The 18,175-nt window shown below is 40.0% G+C and overlaps 1 protein-coding gene across 1 annotated transcript; it reads left to right on the top strand.

The window, feature by feature from the left end:
* Window positions 1–1,263: 1,263 nt before the first annotated feature.
* On the top strand, window positions 1,264–13,100 carry LOC124134887 (mitochondrial import receptor subunit TOM20 homolog). Its single transcript, XM_048403811.1, has 5 exons — window positions 1,264–1,474; window positions 4,191–4,237; window positions 5,097–5,178; window positions 9,666–9,808; window positions 10,525–13,100. Exons 1-5 carry the CDS (start codon window positions 1,351–1,353, stop codon window positions 10,591–10,593), a joined length of 465 nt encoding a protein of 154 aa, XP_048259768.1. The 5' UTR covers window positions 1,264–1,350; the 3' UTR covers window positions 10,594–13,100.
* Window positions 13,101–18,175: the final 5,075 nt, after the last annotated feature.

Raw genomic sequence — 18,175 nt, 5'->3', positions numbered from 1 at the left:
ATGGGTAAATGACACCATACAAAACGGAGTATCCATAATGCCTATAATTTGCAGATCATCCAAAAAAGCATGTTTCTTTCACAATTGCACTTTGGTATGATGTTACGCAAATATGATGTGCATTTTTGGTCGTATAAGTAATTCTACTGCATAACGGTATCCATAAAACAGATGTTACATGTGACACGACCTTGCGGAATGATTGACAATTGTAAAACAGGTCTCTATTTTTGTATAGCTGTCGATTGTTGTAATATTGTTTATAAATTTATATTTACGGACACGGTGTATATATTATACTACTGTATTTATAATTATTTACAGCAATAGTTTCTTCAACAATACATGTATTCGCAATGACAATGTCACTATAATTTCTTTGACAGCTGGAGCTAAACAAAATTCCGAAGTTCAGATTTTGACCGAAGTTAGTTAGGCATCTTCTGACGCTCTAGCTAATATGGCATATTATTAAAGTCCAAATCTCTTATTACCTCCTTTTCAACCAACGCGTTCGCAACAACCCAAAGACGAAATAATCATCTCAACAACACAAGCTGTAACGTCGTATCAAATATACAGCAGCCTCATTGTGGAATTATCTACCACTGGAAATAAAACAATCCCCAAACGTATCATCTGTTAATAAAATCCGTTTTAGACTGACTTTCCCTAAACTGTTTCTTAACCTCAAAAAGCGCACAGAGCATACTTTATTGTGTGAATGTTGGCGCTATATAAGTTGTTTTTGTTGTTGTTGCATGGGTGGCCCAGTCGTCTAAGGCGCCGCAATTCGCTGTGCAGAGTTGCGTCCACTGAGCACGCCAGAAACCTATAATTGTGGGTTCGAATCCCGGTTTGCCCCGATTATGTTTCTAAGTTTGTCAGCACCATGCCCCTGCTCGTGGGTTTCACCGAAGTTGTAAACGTCTGAGAAGTGGTAAACATCATTTCGGTCTTTCCTCCCACATTAAGTTGACAGGCCGTGATATAATTGGAATACTGTTAAAAGCGGCGTTAAACCCAACTCACTTACTCCATACCCACGCGCAAATGTCTACAATTATTGAAAGAGACTATAGATTTTCTAGATATATTCTGAGGACATCATCACTATTGTGATCATTTTCTGTAATTCCTACAAACAACAGACAATGTTATATCTGTTATCGAGCGATTAGGCCTATGATTGTATCATATATAAATATAATATATCACTTTGGAAGCCGAGAATATTGAATGAGTACATCGCGTGTACTGGAGGTCACTCTGTACCTCACGCGCTGAAGAGTTCCTTTTTATTTCTACATGTGGGGTTTGTGATATCACAAGACGTCCTCACTTGCTCTCATGATGTTGTCGAAGACAGCTGTGGGGATCGCCGCGGGAGCTGGCCTTTGTTTCCTTGGTTATTGTATATATTTTGACAAGAAGCGGAGAAGTGATCCAAATTTCAAACAAAAATTAAGAGAAAGTAAGTTATCACCGCGTTCTACATGGCAACAGCTCAAGAATAATTTGAACACATTTATCTCTGATGCAATGCATGATGTGAATGACACCTGCCTTGATGTCACAAAATAGTTAACGGAATTACTGACAGAGTGAAAAGGGTCACAGTCACAGTGAATTTGTAACTGAATAGATAATTTCATCAATTCATGTAAAAGTTGCATGGTATTTCTTCAACAAAATGAGAAACAGTCCACTAAACAGTGCATCACATTGTACACAATTTGTGATGATCGGTACACTACACATAGCTAGTATTGTTGTATATTAATTTTAGTTATTACATATTAAATAGGGACCATTTTAAGGAATGTAATTTCTGGCTACCCATTATTCAGTCTAAAGATCAAGTCGACTATGTGTCTAGCTGAATGTTTCAAACAGCAGACACTACAGACACGTTCAAGACAATATGCTGTTTTAGCCACATTGTCCGAAGCTTGAGATTGTTTAAGTTTGTTCGGTCAAGTTTGGTCAACTTAACTGGTAATATATATTTTTTAACACTAAGCCGAGATTCAAGCTAGTAGACATAGAGTCTAGAACTTTGGGGCAGACACTGTTGATACAAACGGAAATACTTAATTGGTTAAATTAATAAGTATGTGAGACAATGTTGACGCCAGTCAGACATAAAGTATTACTATAGTGTTTCCAATCTTCCATCTTGCTGTGAATAGCTTCAGGGTTGCCGATGCTGTGCCAAGCAATAATCACTCCCTCACTCTCCTCCCTTTCGTAATATTATTCTTTTATTTATTGGCTGCTTAAAGACATTTTCCATCATGACCTTAAACATATGGACACTTAAGATGGACTGGTCTTTTCATTTGTTTGTTTTGAATGGGTACGTCCATCTTCGTGAGGCAAGAGAGTTAACTGACTATAAAAGTCCAGTTTCCATCCTTGCCGAACTAGGCTGGTATTATGGAGTTAGATTTTGGCTGGACTAACGAGTATTTGCATAGTCCAATTAAAATCGCGCACCAAAATCGAAATCCGGTTCGTTAACTGTCATGCAGAGTTTGGTTGATTGCAGGATTTGCAAAGCATGCGCACTGCCAACTCGTTGTCAACAGATATTTTCCAAATCTTTTCAAGTTTTTAATCAAGGTGCTCACATGATTTGATGCACTTCGTGATGTAAGACCCCTTTTATCACAATATAGTTTTAAAGTCAGTTAACTCTCTTGCCTCGGGAAGATGGGGTACGTCAGCCAGATGTAGGATTCATTTAACTGACTGTTTTTTGTGTTAAGCGGTGTGCACCCTGGGTGTTAGTAACATGGTATAGGACCAACACTACTTACAATGTTTTTCACGCGAACCCGGGAAGAGCAAGAAGAAAGAATTGGGAAAGTAATTAGGGAACATAGATTAAGAAAAATAAAATAGCGCATAAGTAATGTTGACAAAGTTTTGCTAGCCATATGTTCGCCATTCTGTGATTTTCTTATCACTGCTTTGACTTGTAGCAGAAACTAATGATTTAACCTCAGCTTTGCTTATCATATTGTGTGTTTACACATTTATTAACTGAAAGAAAAATAATGACTTGTGAAAATTTGCAAAGATGGCATAAAAACCTAAATTGAATTTAACCCACACAATCATTTGCCCACACGGACAAATCCCCACACGGACATTTCCCTAAACAGACAATTCCCCACATGGACAGTCACACATGGACTTTTTCCCCACTGTGACAATTCCTCACATGGACCTGTTGTATGTGACCCAGTAACACCTGTCACTGATGTGATCCTTTCATACTCTTCATTCAGTTCCAATTTCCTCCACTTGTTATTAGAAACTGTTAGAAAACATTTTACACTACTTTGATCCCACCCCCTTTGCATACAAAATGTAAAACAACTAGCTAGTGAGACCTGTATGTAATCCTTACTTAAGATTAATTTACTCCCAATTTCCTCCACTAATTCCCCAAAACATCAGCCCTTTTATGGAATATTCCTATAATACATTGCAAAGACAACAAACCCTACTTTCACATTGATTACTAAAAAACATGGTTTTGTCATAACTCAAGTCTGCCATTGTCTAAAAACAAAAATATTGTAGGGTGTAGGGAATTGTCCCTGTATTGGTGGGAAATTGTCCTGTAGTGAATTGTCCAGACACACATTTGTATGTGTAAAGTCTGATTTGTCAGCTGGGATAGGGGGCACAGGTGGCCCAGTCGTCTAAGGTGCCGCAATTCTCTGTGCAGAGATGCATCCCTTGGGCATGCCAGAAACCTATAATTGTGGGTTCGAATCCCGGTTCGCCCCGATTATGTTTCTAGGTTTGTCAGCACCATACCCGTGCTCGTGGGTTTCACTGAAGTGGTAAATGTCTGAGACCTGCATCACTTCGGGCTTTCCTCCCACATTAAGCTGACATGCCGTGATATAACTGGAATACTGTTAAAAGTTAACCCAACTCACTCACTCACTCAGCTGGGATAGCACATGGTACAACTATGTTTCATGATGTATTATCGGTCATTCCTTTAAACAATGTTTTTACAACATGTATTAGGGTTTTACCTTGACTTACATGACATCGCTGAAGTGTATTGATTTTGCAGTTTCCAAAATGAAATCCTTTTAGTTATAAGCTTTATTCATCACACTATGAAAGAGCATGTTAAAAATGGAAGCTTTCTTATATTTTAGGGAGGAAAAAGGCAAGTTCACAGCGACCTGGGAAAGCCACTGTTCAGGTATGTGTATTAATACACATCGGGGAGGAATACAAGGAACTTCTACAAAGCCTCAACATTAATCATTGCTAGACATTATGGATTGGGAAATTTGTAATTCCAATTTGGATTTTTTTTTACTGATATTTCCTGCAGACTCGGGGCCAAATATTGGCCTCTAAACTGGTCTTGATAAATCCTGCTATGCTAGTCGTAAGAAGCAACCAAATGGATCGATAGGTGGTCAGGGCCGGGGATTTGGTTGATGCACGTCATCGTATCCCAATCATCAATGGTCAAGACTTTATTATTTACAGACTGCCATCATATAGGTGGAACATTGCTGGAAATATGAATAAGAAATGCAATATAATTCAAAATTAAGGTACATAAGACTTGTTATTAAAACATGAGGAATACACTTGTTCAAGATGCCTTGTCAGTGTTGCTTCACTATTTGCGAACTGTATTCCCAAACTATAAGCTTAACTGTGTCATCTGTTTTTACCATCAATTGTCATATAATAACTTCAAATACCCTACCTTTCTTACATTATGCCAACATTCTTGTAATTTGGCTGTCATCACACTTGTAAAAACTACAGACATCCTTCACTATTGGCAAATTGTTTTCCCAAACTATAAGCTTATCAGTGTCATCTGTTTTTACCATCAATTGTCATATTCTGGTCTCTGAGTTTGACAGTAAACCTGCAGAGATGCTTTAGTTACTATAAAAAAGAAAATGCTGAAAATATGTTGACGTGGCTTAAAGTATACTTTTCCCTCACAATACAATATCAATGAGATGATAACAGTTTTGTTTGTGTTAGCAAGTTTTATTGTGTTGAAAAATCATGGTCAACTGTTCATTGCACAGATTCCAGACTTGAGCAATCCTGAGGCAATGCAGCGCTTCTTCCTTCAAGAGGTACAGCTTGGAGAAGAACTGCTGGCTACAGGTAACATGATACAATGGAGCAACTCCTACCCCCGTCCCCTCCCCTCTACTTGTGATTCAGGACAACAATTGTGTATCAATGTACCATGAGGGAATAGGTGATTGCTTATGCTGTGAGCCACTAACTTCCCCGAATAGATCATTGCTTATGCTGTGAGCCACTAACTTCCCTGAATAGATCATTGCTTATGCTGTGAGCCACTAACTTCCCTAAATAGATCATTGCTTATGCTGTGAGCCACTAACTTCCCTGAATAGATCATTGCTTATGCTATGAGCCACTAACTTCCCTGAATAGATCATTGCTTATGCTATGAGCCATTAACTTCCCTGAATAGATCATTGCTTATGCTGTGAGCCACTAACTTCCCTGAATAGATCATTGCTTATGCTGTAAGTAACTAACTTCCTTGAAAAGATCATTGCTTATGCTATTAGCCACTAACTTCCCTGAATAGATCATTGCTTATGCTATGAGCCACTAACTTCCCTGAATAGATCATTGCTTATGCTATGAGCCATTAACTTCCCTGAATAGATCATTGCTTATGCTATGAGCCACTAACTTCCCTGAATAGATCATTGCTTATGCTATGAGCCACTAACGTCCCTGAATAGATCATTGCTTATGCTGTGAGCCACTAACTTCCCTGAATAGATCATTGCTTATGCTATGAGCCACTAACGTCCCTGAATAGATGATTGCTTATGCTGTGAGCCACTAACTTCCCTGAATAGATCATTGCTTATGCTATGAGCCACTAACTTCCCCGAATAGATCATTGCTTATGCTATGAGCCACTAACTTCCCTGAATAGATCATTGCTTATGCTATGAGCCAGTAACTTCCCCGAATAGATCATCGCTTATGCTATGAGCCACTAACTTCCCTGAATAGATCATTGCTTATGCTATGGGCCACTAACTTCCCTGAATAGACAATTGCTTATGCTGTGAGCCACTAACTTCCCTGAATAGATCATTGCTTATGCTATGAGTCACTAACTTCCCTGAATAGATCATTGCTTATGCTATGAGCCACTAACTTCCCTGAATAGATGATTGCTTATGCTATGAGCCACTAACTTCCCTGAATAGAACATTGCTTATGCTATGAGCCACTAACTTCCCTGAATAGATCATTGCTTATGCTATGAGCCATTAACTTCCCTGAATAGATCATTGCTTATGCTATGAGCCACTAACTTCCCTGAATAGATCATTGCTTATGCTATTAGCCATTAACTTCCCTGAATAGATCATTGCTTATGCTATGAGCCATTAACTTCCCTGAATAGATCATTGCTTATGCTATGAGCCACTAACTTCCCTGAATAGATCATTGCTTATGCTATGAGCCATTAACTTCCCTGAATAGAACATTGCTTATGCTATGAGCCACTAACTTCCCTGAATAGATCATTGCTTATGCTATGAGCCATTAACTTCCCTGAATAGATCATTGCTTATGCTGTGAGCCACTAACTTCCCTGAATAGATCATTGCTTATGCTGTAAGTAACTAACTTCCTTGAAAAGATCATTGCTTATGCTATTAGCCACTAACTTCCCTGAATAGATCATTGCTTATGCTATGAGCCACTAACTTCCCTGAATAGATCATTGCTTATGCTATGAGCCATTAACTTCCCTGAATAGATCATTGCTTATGCTATGAGCCACTAACTTCCCTGAATAGATCATTGCTTATGCTATGAGCCACTAACGTCCCTGAATAGATCATTGCTTATGCTGTGAGCCACTAACTTCCCTGAATAGATCATTGCTTATGCTATGAGCCACTAACGTCCCTGAATAGATCATTGCTTATGCTGTGAGCCACTAACTTCCCTGAATAGATCATTGCTTATGCTATGAGCCACTAACTTCCCCGAATAGATCATTGCTTATGCTATGAGCCACTAACTTCCCTGAATAGATCATTGCTTATGCTATGAGCCAGTAACTTCCCCGAATAGATCATCGCTTATGCTATGAGCCACTAACTTCCCTGAATAGATCATTGCTTATGCTATGGGCCACTAACTTCCCTGAATAGACAATTGCTTATGCTGTGAGCCACTAACTTCCCTGAATAGATCATTGCTTATGCTATGAGTCACTAACTTCCCTGAATAGATCATTGCTTATGCTATGAGCCACTAACTTCCCTGAATAGATGATTGCTTATGCTATGAGCCACTAACTTCCCTGAATAGAACATTGCTTATGCTATGAGCCACTAACTTCCCTGAATAGATCATTGCTTATGCTATGAGCCATTAACTTCCCTGAATAGATCATTGCTTATGCTATGAGCCACTAACTTCCCTGAATAGATCATTGCTTATGCTATGAGCCATTAACTTCCCTGAATAGATCATTGCTTATGCTATGAGCCACTTACTTCCCTGAATAGATCATTGCTTATGCTATGAGCCATTAACTTCCCTGAATAGAACATTGCTTATGCTGTGAGCCACTAACTTCCCTGAATAGATCATTGCTTATGCTATGGGCCACTAACTTCCCTGAATAGATCATTGCTTATGCTATGAGCCATTAACTTCCCTGAATAAATCATTGCTTATGCTATTAGCCACTAACTTCCCTGAATAGATCATTGCTTATGCTGTGAGCCATTAACTTCCCTGAATAGAACATTGCTTATGCCGTGAGCCACTAACTTCCCTGAATAGATCATTGCTTATGCTATGAGCCACTAACTTCCCTGAATAGATCATTGCTTATGCTGTGAGCCACTAACTTCCCTGAATAGATCATTGCTTATGCTATGAGCCACTAACTTCCCTGAATAGATCATTGCTTATGCTATGAGCCACTAACTTCCCTGAATAGATCATTGCTTATGCTGTGAGCCATTAACTTCCCTGAATAGATCATTGCTTATGCTATTAGCCACTAACTTCCCTGAATAGATCATTGCTTATGCTATGAGCCATTAACTTCCCTGAATAGAACATTGCTTATGCTGTGAGCCACTAACTTCCCTGAATAGATCATTGCTTATGCTATGGGCCACTAACTTCCCTGAATAGATCATTGCTTATGCTATGAGCCATTAACTTCCCTGAATAAATCATTGCTTATGCTATTAGCCACTAACTTCCCTGAATAGATCATTGCTTATGCTATGAGCCACTAACTTCCCTGAATAGATCATTGCTTATGCTATTAGCCACTAACTTCCCTGAATAGATCATTGCTTATGCTGTGAGCCACTAACTTCCCTGAATAGATCATTGCTTATGCCGTGAGCCACTAACTTCCCTGAATAGATCATTGCTTATGCTATGAGCCACTAACTTCCCTGAATAGATCATTGCTTATGCTATGAGCCATTAACTTCCCTGAATAGATCATTGCTTATGCTATGAGCCACTAACTTCCCTGAATAGATCATTGCTTATGCTATGAGCCACTAACTTCCCTGAATAGATCATTGCTTATGCTATGGGCCACTAACTTCCTTGAATAGATCATTCTCATGTTGTTGCTGTAAGACTGAAACATTGTTGACTGCAGTGAGACAATGCGTATAACACTGTAGCCACTCAAAAGACTGATGAGAGACGACATTGTTAAAATCATATTTACAATGATGTAATATTTATTTTATGTGAAACACTAGCCCTCAAATATATTGTACAGAACAGTGGTATTTCACACATTCTACCAACACCTTTGGTATGTTGTTCAAAGTTATTCTATTTATATCAGTATTCTTCAAGATTTTCCAAGTATGGACCTAATTTGTGAGAAACAATTCTGCTTTTCTCAAGTTTTATATGGACGATAAGAAAAGAAAGGATTATTGTTCACAGCTTTATGCAAATATGAACAAAACTTGCCAGTTGTCATGGAAAAGAATAATTATCGTATGTATTTCTTAACGTTATATTTGGACCTTTCCAAAACTGTTTGTTTGTACATGTTGGTCGTGGTCAGTATGGCCAAGATCAGTAGACTCAGTTTCACAGCTAACACTCAGCCAACAGAAACAGTGGCAGTGGCAAGATTAAGCATGAAAGTCCAACGTCATTGTCATATTCCCTATGTTAAAAGTGAAGAAAAAAGTGTGCACTATACTCAAGAAAATACGGTACAACATATATTTACTAAAAGACACTGTAGCCTCTAACAGGAGTTACAAGGGACAAAATTGGATGGAGAAACGATGGAGAAAGGGTGAAAATAGACAGAAAATAGACATATTCTGACAGTAATATTTATTGAAGAAGCACAATGTAGTTCAAGATACAAATAAGTGTTTCATAGTCAACAAACATTCAGATTTCAAAGGTTGTGGTATTTTCTCCCCCTATCAGTCTCATAACAGCATCACTATATGCAGAGTAGTGTAGTAACTACCATTGTGTTGGATGTAAAGGCAACCAAGATCATTCCTGTGTTGGATAATGTTTTACTGATTGTGCAGAATGTATTCAATGAGTGTGACGTGTTGCAGGTGACATGGAGGGTGGTGTGGAGCACCTGAGCACCGCCGTGGCCGTGTGTGGGCAGCCCCAGCAACTGCTGCAGGTCTTACAGCAGACCCTCCCCCCTCAGGTGTTCCAGCTCCTGGTGCAGCGACTCCCGTCAGTCAGTCAGGTGAGAACAATACGCCCCCCTTAGTCCGGTGTGAACAATATTCCCCCTCAGGTGAGAACAATTCTTTCCCCTCAGTCAGGTGAAGATCATATTCCCCCTCAGTCTGGTGAGGATGATATTCCCCCCCAGTCAGGTGAGGACAATACTCCCCTCCAGTCAGGTGAGGACAATATTCCCCCTCAGGTGAGAACAGTTCTTCCCCCTCAGTCTGGTGAGGATAATATTCCCCTCAGTCAGGTGAAGATAATATTCCCCTCCAGTCGGGTGGGGGATAATATTCCCCCTCAGTCAGGTGAAGATAATATTCCCCCTCAGTCAGGTGAGGATAATATTCCCCTTCAGTCAGGTGAAGATAATAATCCCCTCAGTCAGGTGAGGACAATATTCCCCCTCAGTCAGGGGAGGACAAAATTCCCCCTCAGTCAGGTGAGGACAATATTCTCCCGCAGTCAGGTGACAGCAGGTCTTCCCCTCCTCCCCCAGTCAAGTGAGATCAGCACTTTCTCCCCAGTCTGGTGATTTACCTTTCATGACCAATGAGGTTAAAATGTAAGTTCCCATAAACAAGAATTGCAGCGCCGAATTCCAGCAGGTAACTACAGACTGGCTTTCCCTTCTATTATCACTTATCCTCCTTAAATGTGGTATATTTTCATCACTCATAGCTCCCAGTAACTCTGCTTCAGCTGTCTACTGACATATATGTTCCTCTTCAGCGTCTGTCTGGCGGTGTGCCCACTGGTGGTCCCGAGGTATCTACCCTGGAAGAGGATGACCTTGAGTGACCTAGACGTCTGCTACTGGACATTCCTGGGTTCACTTGCACAAAGCCATCAAGACATTGATCCCCATGACGGATGTGTGATTGTCCTCACTCCAAGATTACTTTGTGCAAATCGGCCCTGGTCAGTGTTTCTTAAGTGATCACTCCACAACATTGTGTGTTTGTGTGTGCAAGAACACTTATGGAAAGAGTTATCTCCCTTGGAAAATATTCATGAGACTTTTTCATCCACAGGTATCGGTCTCAAAAGCTCCCCAAACCTATGTACTGTACACACCGACAAAAGAAATGTGAGAAACATATATGTTGGTTACTATATGAAGAATTACTGATATTCAAGAGATATTAGATTGGTTTAATGCACAAACAAACATACTTATATGTTGTGTGAACCGACACTCAACGCATCACATGTGACGTCACCTATCCGTGACTGGAGATGCACCATTTGACTCGCGCAGGATTAGTATGTTTGGAAATCTCATGCAACATATTGTGATAAGAATAAAGACACTGTGCTAACACTTGACTGATTCTCATTAAGTGGTACACATTGGAAACATCTTCTCTTAACGTACGTTCTTCTCTATATGTTTTATGTTTCGCATTTCTTTCTGCGGTGAGTATATATGTTGAAAGGGATTTGTCCCAATATATATCACATAGATAATATATTGTGTTTGGGGTGGTTTTATTTAAATGTTTTGGAGAAAGGGATATATTATTATTGAATCAAATGTCTGGTTTTTTACCTGGCCATGAAACAAGGTGGCATTCTTTGCCTGGATTCTATTTGAGCGTATGTAATTATAAAACATCAGTTAAATCAATACCATATTGTCTTGAGTATAGTGCGCACTTTTTTTCCAAAAAACACAGCTGTGTACAAAAACAAATGATCTGTTAACAGCGAAACCTTGTTAATCCAGACCGGGTTTGTCCGGAAGTCTCCACATCCAGGGGATTGTTTGGAATGCTTATGTAATCACAGAAACATTACTACATGCATGTGATTTGTTGATCCAGAAACTTGTTAATCCAAAGGGGGGGATCGGGTAGCCTAGTGGTTAAAGCTTTCGCTCGTCACGCCGAAGCCCCGGGTTTGATTCCTGACATGGGTACAATGTGTGAAGACAATTTCTGGTGTCCCACTCCGTGATATTGTTGGAATATTGCTATAGGCGGGGTAAAACCCATCTTCCCGAGGCAAGATAGTTAACTGACTTTAAAAGTCCAGTTTCCACCCTTGCCGAACAAGGCTGGAATTCCTGGGCTTGGTCGTAGCGCTACCAGTGGCTATTACCAGTTATGTCCCTTCTAAGCCTCTCCTATGGACCAATCAGATTCCACCTGTCGTATTACTTGCACCTTGATTAAAAACATGAAAAGATTTTGAAAATATCTGTTGACAAAGAGTTGGCGGTGCACATGCTTTGCAAATCCTGCAATCGACCGAAATCTGCACGACAGTTTACAAACAGGATTTCGATTTCGGTGGGCGATTTTGATTGGACTATGCATAGACTCGTTAGTCCAGCCAAATTGTAACTCCATAATACCAGCCTAGTTCGGCAAGGGTCGAAACTGGACTTTTATAGTCAGTTGACTCTCTTGCCTCGGGAAGATGCGTAAAACCATACTCACTGTTAATCCAAATGATTTCACTGTGAACGGCCAGCTCTGTCTGGAGTAACATGGTTTCATTGTAATATGACACCAATGTTCATAGATTGTTGTTATCTAGGTAATACACCTGAATCGTCCAAACACCATGGCACACTGTGTATCTGTTACTAGATTTTTCACTCCATTCAGTGATTACATGACAAAGGACTCACTAAAGGACAAAATGGCTAATGTTAAACTCTTACTCAAATGATCTAGATCTGTTATGTAGCCATAGTCCATGGATCTTGATGACATCCTGATAAGCATCCACTGGCTACATCCCCCGATTACCAGCTGGTTACGGACAAAATAAGAGGCAAGCTGTGTGCAGACGGATTGTGATATCTTTGGCCGGATAGTGTGTCCTGCATCACGTCATGAACAACATGTAGAATTGCAGATGTTGGAGACCAGATTATGGACTCTTCGTCACAGCCAAGCAGCAGTAGAAACTAACAGTTTTAGCCCACTAGTCCTTATAATGATAACATATAGCAAAACCTTTAAAAATGGCAAATTTCTACTAGTCCTTATGATACCTTAACTATTGGGCATTTTGGCAAGGACTACAGGACTAGTGCCAATTTCTAACGCTGCCAAGTTTGATTGACAAGATCATGAACACTGTTTGATGCTTAAGAGATTAATATCCACTCAGTTCAAGTTATCTCAGTCAAATGCTGACCATGTCACATCTGATTGTGTTCCCCAGTTTTACTGATTTCTTGTATTTTGGGGTTATCTCATTCAACATCCATGCCATTAGATCGATACTGTAGAATGTATGATATGAATGAGTGCATGTGTCTTTGTCATACACGAATAAATCATCATAGCTTATACACATTTGCCTTATTTGTATTGTGACATGACATTTCAGTCATCGTAAAATGTTCAATGCTACACTGTTGAGAACATCTCAATGTTAGTTATATTTCGCGGCCACAATCAGCTGTATTCCCGCTAGATCACAGCAGCCGGTAATCAGTCAAGTCGGGACCAATACCGCCTCCGTGGTCTTGTGGTAGAGCGGAAGGTCCAGGGTTCGATCCCGGGCCGCGTCATACAAAAAGACGTTAAAAGATTGTACTTGTTGTTACCCTGTCTGGCGCTCGGCATTAAGGGGCTAAAACAAGGACTGGTCGGCTCGGAGTCAGTATACTGTGTCTGAGTGGGGTATTCATGTTAAACTGCGGCATGGTATCTCAGTGAGCTAGCACTATAAATCGGCATCAGTCCGGACTAGTACAAGCAGCCACACACACACATACACGTGCATGCACGTCGCTATATAAGTACAATAATCTTCGACGCGACGTTAAACCCCATTTCACCTCACCTCAAGTCGGGACCAGACAAACAGTGGTTGGTTGCATCAACCAAGTCACGGACACGGAGCCTGACCACTCAGTGTAGTTAGCCCATCTCTGTATAAGTGCAATAATCTTGACTGCGATGTTAAACCTTATTTCACCTTACCTAGGTAGCTCTTACGGAAGGCCTGAGGTACTTGAAATCCCCAAAATGGACAACTAAACTTGAAATATAATAAGTTAATAATAAATTATCGATTTTTTATAGAGCATCCTATCTAGATAGTCCCTGCTCAATAGTGATAAGTCGTATGTTCTTTTGAAGAGTGCTGTTGGGGGTTGACTGGAAGCTGCTGACATCCTTGCATCTTGCATCCACTGGAACCTCAATCCATAGAGCTCTATGTAGAGAAAAATGTAGACAACAATCAAATATATTCTGGGATTTAGACCAGACTCCGATCTGTGGAAGATCATGCAATACATGGTGGACATGTACAATGGCCACCATGGCAGTTGTCTAAAATGTACTGTGTGAAATCAGATTGAAGAACATAGTCACTACCAGTGAAATAAGTATACATACACTTATGATCCTAGTAAATTGAAATGATATTCACCAACAAACTACCTCTTAGACATGGTCTCAGATTGAATAAACTTCAGTTGACCTTTGTTGAAAGTGAAATCAGATTGAAGACCATAGTCACTACCAGTGAAATAAGTATACATACACTTATGATCCTAGTAAATTGAAATGATATTCACCAACAAACTACCTCTTAGACATGGTCTCAGATTGAATAAACTTCAGTTGACCTTTGTTGAAAGTGAAATCAGATTGAAGACCATAGTCACCACCAGTGAAATAAGTATACATACACTTATGATCCTAGTAAATTGAAATGATATTCACCAACAAACTACCTCTTAGACATGGTCTCAGATTGAATAAACTTCAGTTGACTTTTGTAGAAAGTCATGGCCACCAGAATTTAAAACAATCTATAGATATGGTTTTCATCTATGAATATAACATATTTCATCAGATGTCATGCAAAAATGATGAATCAAAATTTTCAGAGAATATCACCATGATTCATTGTTGGAGAGTTTGGTTTTAAGAAAAACAGCTAGTAAAACACATCCTGTTTAACTGAAGGAATTCTGTTATCATTAATACCAAAAGTTAATTTTGTGTGAAAAAGACATCAAAAGTCAACCATAAGATTTATTTCTTATTGCAAGTTGTTTCAACAAAATCAGTAGACTAAGAAATGGAAGCGGAAACATATACTCAACAACAAAAGTTCCTGTGACACCAATATTTTGGTGTACTTTCAAATAAGTAAAGTTTGGTTTTCAATATTCCATACAACATGTATGGAATCAAGTCACAAAAACGCAACTGCTACAGAAAAGCATGCATTCCATGCAAAAGTTGACCTTTATGCAAGCCCCATGCATTTCACTACCCAAGAATGGGTATAAAAACTTGCGTTAACGGGATTCCATATGCATTGTTTAGTATCGTGCTGACAACAACCACTCAGAAAAACAGCAAATTTACGCAATTATTCAACATAACAAAATGCTACGCCTGACCGAAAATGAGCGTCTGCGAGCCACTGGTATGCTTGAAGTAGGATCGGGTGATGTTGCAAGACAATTTTAAGTCCACAGAAACACTATTTCGTGTTTATGGCAACGTTGGCAACAGACGAATACAGTCAGAGACCATCCTCGGAGTGGCAGGCCACGCGTAACCAATAATTGACAAGACAACTGGATTCGAACAACACACCTACGAAATCGATTCCAGCCAGCAACAGTGACTGCAAGAAGCATCCCCGGCCTTCGACGAATATCTTTACAAACCGTATGTCGTCGCCTCAGATGTGCAGGGATTGTCGCCAGACGTCCCATTTTGACAGGAAACCACCGTCAAGCACGTCTTCAGTGGTGCAGACAGCGTCTACTCTGGACGGCCATGCAGTGGGGACAAGTTCTATTCACCGACGAGTCTCGTTTTCACCTCAGCAACAGCGATGGACGGATTCGAGTGTGCCGACGTCGAGGTGAACGTTACGCCAATCAATGTGTCATGGGAGAAGATCGGTTCGGGGGCGGCAGCTTTATGGTATGGGGTGGGATTATAGCAAGACAGAGGACCCGTTTGATAGTGGTAGAGGGAAATCTCAATGGACAGCGCTACCGCAACGAGATCATCGGCCCTGTTATTCTACCGTTTTTGCATCGTCATGGCCTAGGTATTACCTTTCAACATGACAACGCCCGGCCTCATATTGCTCGACTTGTTCAGGATTCTCTTCAACAAAACAATGTGAATGTCATCCCCTGGCCGGCTCGCTCCCCTGATCTCTCACCAATCGAGCACACGTGGGATGAGATGGATCAGCGCCTTCGACAACCACGTGTTCCACAGACACTCCAGGAACTTCGAAGCATGCTCCAGCAGATATGGACAGATATATCCCACAGGACTTTGTGAGACGCCTTGTCCATTCCATGAGACGAAGATGTGCTGCTTGCATCGCAACCAGAGGTGGACACACGCTATTTATTTGTAAATTTACATTTTGGCATGTTCCATGTTTTTTTTATGAAATCACTCATTTTCTGAAGTCAGTATGGCAAATTAAACCATTTGAACACTTACAGGAGTCATTTATCTGTTGCAAACCGAAATTGTTTCAGATTTGGTAAAAAACATAACTTTGCATTGAATCTTATTCAATGTCAAAGGAACTTTTGTTGTTTAGTATATATTTCTGACCGACAGACACTACATTACATGGAATATTTCCGACAGTCACACACTACATTACATGGAATATCTCCAACAGTCACACACTACATTACATGAATATTTCCGACAGTCACACACGGCATTACATGGACTATTCCCGACATTCACACACGACATTACATGGAATATTCCCGACAGTCACACACTACATTACATGGAATATTCCCGAAAGTCACACACTACATTACATGGAATATTTCCAACAGTCACACACTACATTACATGGAATATTTCACACAGTCACACACTACATTACATGGACTATTCCCGACATTCACACACGACATTACACGGAATATTCCCGACATTCACACACTACATTACATGGAATATTTCCGACAGTCACACACTACATTTCATGGAATATTCCCGACATTCACACACTACATTACATGGAATATTCCCGACATTCACACACGACATTACATGGAATATTCCCGACATTCACACACTACATTACATGGAATATTTCCGAAAGTCACACACTACATTACATGGAATATTCCCGACATTCACTCACTACATTACATGGAATATTCCGGACATTCACACACGACATTACATGGAATATTTCCGACAGTCACACACGACATTACATGGAATATTCCCGACAGTCACACACGGCATTACATGGACTATTCCCGACAGTCACACACGACATTACATGGAATATTCCCGACATTCACACACGACATTACATGGAATATTCCCGACATTCACACACTACATTACATGGAATATTCCCGAAAGTTACACACTACATTACATGGAATATTTCCGACATTCACACACTACATTACATGGACTATTCCCGACATTCACACACGACATTACATGGAATATTCCCGACAGTCACACACTACATTACATGGAATATTCCCGAAAGTCACACACTACATTACAAGGAATATTTCCAACAGTCACACACTACATTACATGGAATATTTCCCACAGTCACACACTACATTACATGGAATATTCCCGACATTCACACACGACATTACATGGAATATTCCTGACAATCACACACTTCATTACATGGAATATTCCCGAAAGTCACACACTACATTACATGGAATATTCCCGACATTCACACACTACATTACATGGAATATTCCCGACATTCACACACTACATTACATGGAATATTCCGGACATTCACACACGACATTACATGGAATATTCCCGACATTCACACACTACATTACATGGAATATTTCCGAAAGTCACACACTACATTAAATGGACTATTCCCGACATTCACACACTACATTACACGGAATATTCCCGAAAGTCACACACGACATTACATGGAATATTCACGATATTCACACACGACATTACATCGAATATTTCCGACAGTCACACACTACATTACATGGAATATTTCCGACATTCACACACTACATTACATGGAATATTTCCGACAGTCACACACGACATTACATGGAATATTTCCGACAGTCACACACTACATTACCTGGAATATTTCCGACAGTCCGCTTTGATACGATCGAATTTTATTTGTTAATAGTAAGGACCCGAAGGATATATTGGAACAAGATCTGTGATATACGTTCTCAGGTCAAAATCGAGTTACAATAGAACCAATTAGACAGCGATATCAACCATATTGACGACCTTTTCTATAATGTCATACTTCTGTTGTCGACGCGAGTCATGGGTGTGTTTCAAGTGCCTTCATCCCTGACAAGCCAGTGCCTCCAAGCTGACTCGTGATCCTCTCTAGACAATCCGTGTCAGTTCGTATT

Source organism: Haliotis rufescens, unplaced genomic scaffold, assembly GCF_023055435.1.
Source record: "Haliotis rufescens isolate VD_foot unplaced genomic scaffold, xgHalRufe1.0.p SCAF_3, whole genome shotgun sequence".
Taxonomy (NCBI): Eukaryota; Metazoa; Mollusca; class Gastropoda; order Lepetellida; family Haliotidae; genus Haliotis; species Haliotis rufescens.
Note: the sequence above shows the minus strand (reverse complement) of the source record. Positions and strands in the feature narration are given on the sequence as shown.

Bases quoted from the DNA above. Each gene is read 5' to 3' on its own strand.
- LOC124134887 (XM_048403811.1), top strand. From the start codon at position 1,351: ATGATGTTGTCGAAGACAGCTGTGGGGATCGCCGCGGGAGCTGGCCTT. The intron at 1,475-4,190 runs GTAAGTTATCAC...CTTATATTTTAG, and splicing joins CAAACAAAAATTAAGAGAAA to GGAGGAAAAAGGCAAGTTCA. The intron at 9,809-10,524 runs GTGAGAACAATA...GTTCCTCTTCAG, and splicing joins GACTCCCGTCAGTCAGTCAG to CGTCTGTCTGGCGGTGTGCC.